Source organism: Ascaphus truei, chromosome 7, assembly GCF_040206685.1.
Source record: "Ascaphus truei isolate aAscTru1 chromosome 7, aAscTru1.hap1, whole genome shotgun sequence".
In the NCBI taxonomy this organism is placed as follows: Eukaryota; Metazoa; Chordata; class Amphibia; order Anura; family Ascaphidae; genus Ascaphus; species Ascaphus truei.
Window position 1 is genome coordinate 8,975,537 of NC_134489.1, and position 7,500 is coordinate 8,983,036.

Below are 7,500 nucleotides of genomic sequence, written 5' to 3' on the forward strand. Positions count from 1 at the left end.
TGACAAAAAACAAACATTGGCATACAATGTGGGATTATTGCCAGCTGTCTCTGAACTTCTCTATAACAGCAAAATAAAATACTTTAATAAAAACTTCTTATTTTTAGTCACATATTCTACTTTATCTTTTGTTCATAGATCATCCATATATTATAACATAGATTCTCCCAAACCCAGTGCTACCAAAACCCCATACTAATATCTAAGTAAAACTATACTGAAGAGCTTATACAGTACAATCATTTAAACCGGGTGCAAAAGAATCTTAAAATACTATTCCATACCTCTAACGGGTATTTCCTACACTGTGTTGTCCCTTAGAACAGGGGCACGCAAACATTTTTTGCGGCGCTCCCCCTGCCTTACCTTCTCCGTTGGCCGCCGCCGCCCCCCTCCTTACCTCACGCGGCATCAAATGGCGCCGCGGGGTTGTGTGACGTCACGTTACCATAGCATTGTGACGTCACATGACCCCGCAGCATCATTTGACGCTGCGTTGCCATGGTCACGCGGGAGAATCCCGGTAAGTAGAGGTTGCAGAGGCCTAGCGCGGTCCCCTGGCATTTAATTTAAATGCCTGGGGGGGGAGAGCGTGGGACCTCTGCAACCGCCCGCGCCCCCCTCTCCCCGAAATCTTGGGTTGCGCCCCCAGTTTGTGCACCGCTGCCGTAGAACAGAGACATTATCTTTGCACAACGGCCAAAATGCAAACATTTTCTTTTTAAATATTACATGAATAGACTTAAAATACAATACTACACAGGTTTATTTTAACCCTTATTATTTTTCAATTGTAAATCATTAAATGTTAGTGACATAAAAACACTTCACTCCACGACATATAATAATTATTCCTTCACACTATTTACCATAATCTAATCTAAAACAAAGAACATTTAAAATCATGTCCCTTTTTTTTTCATGAACATAGAATTTATAAGACAACCATAAACTTCTGATTTTGTAGCCAAATAAATAAATATGTAATTGTTACCAAAATCTACACTAAATAATAGTGTTTATTTACAATCATGTTGAAAACAAAACCAAAATAGTCTGATTCTTATTCCTGTACACACAAAAAAAAACTAATTTAATAAGAATTTCCATTTTCATTCTTATAATTATAACTAATCTGGATACTTTCATAATATGGATACATAAATCCAAAGGGGTAATCTTTGGAATTGTCCAATGGGGATGCTGTTTATCATGTATCTGGGATGGTGGCTGTCAGCTACCAGGAGGCTGTTTGTGGAAGTCGCCTTCCTAAAGATTGTTGTTTTTAAGGTCCCATCATGATTCTTACTTATGGTTAAGTCTAGAAAGTTTATTTTATGACTATCTACTTCATAAGTAAGTTTCAAGTTGTGGTTGTTGGTATTGAGGACCTTTATGAATTCACCAAGAACTTTTTCTGTGCCACTCCACAACAGTATGACGTCGTCTATATAGCGGGCCCACAGAACTATGTGACCCGTATATGTATCCAGAGCCTCGCTGAAGACCAGTTTCCTCCCACCAGCCTAGGTATAAATTGGCATAGGTGGGGGCACATGTGGTCCCCATTGCGGTGCCCTGGATCTGGTGGTATATTTTGTATCCATATCAGTTTTTACCCTATGCACCATGAGTTCATAATAGACTCTATATTGAATAGTTGGAGAGCGATAAGCATTTGTGTGTTTGTTACTTTCATAATATGCATTAATTTGTTTAAAAAATAATTGAATTTTTTTTTTTTTTTTTAGAATTCTAGCAAACTTTCTCCTGAGTTAATGTTCTGTAACTCTCAGTGAGGAAAAGGTGTGTGCTGCAGTGGGTTGCAGACATCTTCCAGAGGGAGAGAGCTAAATTGATTTTTCGTTCAGCCTCAATCCCTATCCATCATTTCCCTTGCAATTCCTTTATATCTCTGTTACTCTCTTCTCCTGCTTTTCTTTCCGCAAAGCATACTCTTTATATTGTTTTCCTGATACAGTTCTAGGAATTTTGCAATACTGATTTTTCAAACCCTAACACTGGACATTGCTTAAAATGTAAGTCTATTTCACGTCTTATCCTGACATTTAATTATGATAATTTCTTACTCGTGTAGCTTGTTCATGAGCTCAAACTTTCTTTTATCTTTAAAAAGGTCAAACTTCCTCCCTTCTACTTCTTTGATCCTGTCTAGGATAAACAACATATAATCATCCCAAATATCCAAAGGATTATCCCCCGAGATGTTGGTATCCAATGAATATGTGGAGGCTTTCCTTTTAAGTCAGTCCATTTTTAAACGACAATCAATATATGGACATAACAAATGTTCAATTTGATTATCATGACTTCCTTCTTTCAAATATGTAAGTAATGAATAACATACCGTTACTGGGGGTCAGAAGTAGATCTGCACACTCCTCTATATCACCCCTTTTTCCTTGCTTGGAGACACCAGCCTTATTCTGGGCCCGTCAAGAGAAGTAGCCAGGCAACCTGGGTGCTGATCCTGACTCCGTTCTTGGTCTCTGGTACTTCTAATAATTATGGACGTCCTTTCTTTATCCTCGCGGTTAACCAAATTTTTTTCTCCAGATCTGGAACCGATATCTTAGAGGTCTTTCAATTGTGGGTCAGCACGGACAAAGTTGACAAACTGGAATAAGGTACAGAGAAACCCACTCTCCTTTTGGGAGGCCCGGTAACCCACCAGCTTAAGCTGTTAGTCCGTGCCCGCATTCTCCACCATTATGTTAGACAAACTTTGATGACGATGTAATAATACTCAGGAATCAGGTTTGCCGTTCAAATCTTTATCTCGTCAATCAGCTCAGCGTTTTTAGCAAGGATACATATTAGATGCTTCTATTCAATGTAGCAAGCATCTAAGAAGGCCGCATCTTATGCCTACGACCGCTACTTGTTATACCCTTAGATCAAAGAGATATAAATCACTGTCTCCGCTAACTCACTTTTAAAAATGTATCTTCAATAATCAATAAATGCTTTTGGTTCACCTATTCAAATAGCACAAGGGTGTTTTTTTCTCCTCCTCCTTTTTGTTACGTATATTTGCCCTTTAGTTGAGCAGTGGTTTCTCTTCACATTGAGTATTACCAGGGATGAGTGAGGATTACTTCTGTAGTCTGTATGCTCCAGATTAGACAGTCCTTGAAACACAGGCCATTGCTGCTGCTGCTGCTGGTTTTAGTGTCACTCCAATAAATGAATATTGTTTGTCCAATAAATGAATATTGTTTGTGCAAGACACTTGTTCTCTGATCTATGGGATCCTTAAAAGAAGATGCCTCCTCTAGGCAGTGTTTCCCATCTCCACTCCTCAAGGACCACTAACAGTCCAGGTTTTAAGAATATCCTCACAGCACAGGTGCCTCCATCGTTTTGACCAAACCACCTGTGCTCAAGCCGAGATATCCTTAAAACCTGGACTGTTAGGGGTCCTTTAGGACTTGAGTTGGGAAACACTGCCCTAAGGGAATTGCCATATTTCTCACCATCGTGGCGATTTCTGCATCCACCTTTGGCGGTATTTCCCAGCTAGTGCAATCCTCTTCACTGAATGGATACATTTCCGCAAATCTCCTAGTCTTCGCTGTTGACTTGTTCAATGATGCCCATTCCATCGTCACAATGTCCTCGATATAATTGTCCTCATATTTTTTTAGCTTGTCTAAGGCATCTATCCTGATGGATCCCACATCTGCTGGGGCCTCCTCTTCTTTGGATGAAGAATATTCCCATTGCTCCGAAAAACACTTATCTGTTCCGAATAATTGATCAGACTGTCAGGGTTCAAATCTAATGAAGTCTGTGATCGGGGCCTTTTCAAAGACTCCCGAGACTTTTCTTTTTTTTTTATCCAAAAACTATATAAATTAAGTCTTCATCCAGTCAATGAAATGAGTTATTTGTGCAGAATTTTGCTTTTAATCCATCTTTTTGATGCAATCTGTGAAAAATCTTAGTCTGCAGAGCATTTAGTCTCGGAAACTGCTTTTCTGGGCTTCACAACCTGAGCTTCTTGCTGAGGCTGCTGAGCTTTCTGGACCCCTGTAACAGCTGACGGAGTTGACATGCTGCTAACCTACTTTCCACTAGGGAACCCCCTCCACTTCCCTTTTTTAAATACCTGGCATCCAGATCCAGCTTCCTCCTTGTTAGGTAAACGCCGAAAGTGCACCGGAGGCTAGGACAGTTTGGTGGCAAAAACCGCTCTGCGTCTGGCGCTCTCTTCCATGACATCACTGCGTTCCTCCAAACTCCCGCAGGCTAGATACTGTACCATGTGGGCAGACAAGACTGCGTCACGGGGAAGACACCTTCCAGTGCCGCGGACAGGGCTGGTTATGGCTCCTGATGGATCACCACGGTGGCTAGAATGGCCCGGTCTTGAGGTAAGGCGAAGGTAGGGAAACCCCCTCCTTGCTCCGATCAGGGCAGCATCAGAGTGGCCGTTTAAAAAAAGAAAAGAAACTGCAGCTAACCTGCAGAGGACCTTCCCTCAGCTAAGGTAGAACAAGAATAACTGACCTGGGATGGACAACGCTCCCTTTTATAGCGGGTTGGTCTTGTCCTACCGCAGCTGGATGAAGGCGTTAACCCATTGGTGTCTGCCATAGAGGACGTAGCAGTAACGTGAAAATTATATTTGAACATTCTGCAAGCATGTGTACCACACATTTACATTCCCTTAACTCGGGTGCGCAATCTCCCCCCCCCCCCTGCGCCCCCATGCCGGCTCTCCCCCCTTCCTTACCTTGGCTCCAGCGTTGACGTCATGACGCCATGGCAACGCGTCTCCAGAAGCCGTATTAGCAAAGGTATGAGAAGTTTACAGAGGCCTTCGCCCCTCCCCGGCATTTAATTTAAATGTCTTCGGGAAGCGCACTGGGCCTCTGTAAACCCTGCGCTCCTTGCAGAGAATTGGGGGGGGGGCAACCCCAACCCCCCCCAAGTTTGCGCACCCCCCCTTAACTTACAAGTGAGTTTTAGTGTGAAAAATGGCACTTTGCTCCTGCGATTTTCATATAGTTGCCTGGGCAGCTGAGAGTCCGTGTGCCAGACCCAGGCTCATTGCCGGCTACATTTGGCGCACGGGTTTGGCCGCAGTTGAAGCGCGCTGCTGTAGTTGATGTAGACGCCATTGTGTGTGGCAGTGCGGTTTCTCCATTTAGAAGAACTGGCTGTTAATTACTGGCTTAGCACAGCAGGTGTAACTGTACAACCTTAACCGCTGGCAAAGATATGATGAGGACTTTAACCATGAGCCGTGCCAGAGAGATGGGTACCGAGCGCACTGGGCAGTTATCTCAGGTAGGGCTACTGGCGCCGAGGGTATTCCGTTACTATTATATACATGGGCTGTAATACCGGCCAATCACAATGCTCCATCCAGCAGATCTCCAGACCTCCTCATGGGAAGTCTCAAGACTGGAACTTTCTAAAATGGAGCCTTCTGATCAGCCCAGGCTGTTGTCACGGATACATAAATCCGGCCTATCCCCACTCGCCTTTCAATGCAGTGCTTCGGATGTTCCACTTACTCACATTTCACAGGGAAGTTCAGCTTACGTTTTATTACCAAATACTCCATGCATATACATTGCTCAGGTGGTTATTTTTTTTAAACTCTGAAAGAGCTAATAAAGGAAAGGGTCACCATAGAGAATATAACAAGTATACTTTTCCTACTCAGTCTCTGCTGCCTTTCGATACTGTTGATCACTCTCTTCTTCATATTCTTTACTCTCTTTGTATCCGCAATAAAGCTCTATCCTAGCTCTCATCATACCTCTCCCGTTGCACATTTTCGGTGCTAACATGTCTTGTGTTCGTCTCCTGTTTATCTGTCTGTTGGTGTACCTCAGGGCTCTGGCCGGAGACCACTCCTTTTCTCTCTACACTTGGTGACCTCATCAACTCTTTTGGTCCTAGGTTTCATATCTCTGCATATCTATGGACAAAGCCTAAGGCCGCGCTTATAGTGCTGGCGACGCGACCGATGACGTCACCCGTCGCCCCCGGCGAAAGTTGTAATTTGATTTTTAGTGACGTCGCTGGCGACAAGGCCAGTGACGTCACTACAAGGGGCGGGCCGCGCAATTTGATTGGTTTAGAGACAGTCACACGTGGCGACTGTCTCTAAAAAAAAATCACATTTACCCGGCTTCCAAATTTTTAGTCGCTCCGTCGCCTTCGTGCTTGCGACGGAGTAAATTGATTTGTTTTGCAGCGACGTCGCCGTCGCATGGCACTATAAGCGCAGCCTTAGAGTGACATTTTTCTCCATTCACTATATGGCTAAAATTTGCCTTTTCTTCCTCAGTAATATTACCAAGATCTGCCCTTTCCTCTGTCAATCTAATGCTAAACCTATAATGCATGCCTTTATCCTCTCCCGCCTGGATTATTGTAACATACTACTAACAGGCCTCACAACTTTGTCCTTTGGAATCACCTCTCTACTGCCCATGCTGCTTCCTCCTCCGCTTGGCCACACACCCCAGGCGCCTGGTTAGCTGCAATACCCAGGAACAGCTGCCAATCAGGAGCTTGGGAGTTATGGCCAAGCAGAGGAGGAGGAAGCAGCATGGGCAGTAGAGAGGTGAGGCTCTGTGTCTGTCCTGTGTGTGTGTGTGTGTGTGTGTGTGTGTGTGTGTGTGTGTGTGTGTTTTGTCTGTCCTGTTGTGTGTGTATTTGTTCTGTCTTGGGTGGAGGAAACTGCCCAGCCCCCTATCAACTACCCTTGTTTCTCCCTGCTCTGGGAGACCGGAGAAATCCTGCTGCCCCTTTTGATCCTCTCACGGAACCCCAGGGTGGAACCCCAGTTGGGAAACGCTGCTCGAATAGCCAGCTTTATGACCCTGTCCATGTTCTGTTCTTAAATAACTATTGTCACTCCCAGCATTCCTTTCCCAGAACCTCTGCTGGTACCTCAGTGAAATGACACCATTCTATTTGTAATTTAGCAAGTTAATATCAAATATAAGTTATAATACAAGTGGAGTTTAAATCACAAGAGCCATTCTACCAACATCCCTACATTGCTTTATACGGTGTGTATCATAACAACGTCACTTTAACAATAATGCAATCCCTACATTGCTTTATACGGTGTGTATCATAACAACGTCACTTTAACAATAATGCAATTGGCGAAGTTAACATATTTGACATATGTTTCAGTTGATTTAAAACTGGAGTGGTTCATTTTTTATTTAGGCTATAGATGAAAGTAACTGAATGTCAATGAAATGGGTGTGGAAATTATAACTAAGTAAAATTACAAATGGTATTTAAAATGCAAAATAAATGTATTCACAGTCATAGATTAAAGAGAAAAATCTATATAAAAATAAATAAGAATCCCCAAAGGGCAAATGGCAACAATAGAAATAATTGTATATTGTATGTGGGGAAAACATGTTGACTAATCTGGATTCCTGATTTGGATTTGGATTCCTGATTGGCGCAGCGGGAGCGTGCTGGCCCATAACC

The 7,500-nt window shown here is 43.1% G+C and overlaps 1 protein-coding gene across 3 annotated transcripts in view; it reads left to right on the plus strand.

The window, feature by feature from the left end:
• Positions 1-7,500, plus strand: part of ACTMAP (actin maturation protease) — a 31,633-nt gene that overhangs the window by 16,206 nt on the left and 7,927 nt on the right. For all 3 annotated transcript variants that reach the window (XM_075606950.1, XM_075606952.1, XM_075606951.1), the window contains exon 6: positions 5,246-5,316. In XM_075606950.1, coding sequence (XP_075463065.1) covers positions 5,246-5,316 — 71 coding nt within the window. The remainder of the gene's footprint in view (positions 1-5,245; positions 5,317-7,500) is intronic.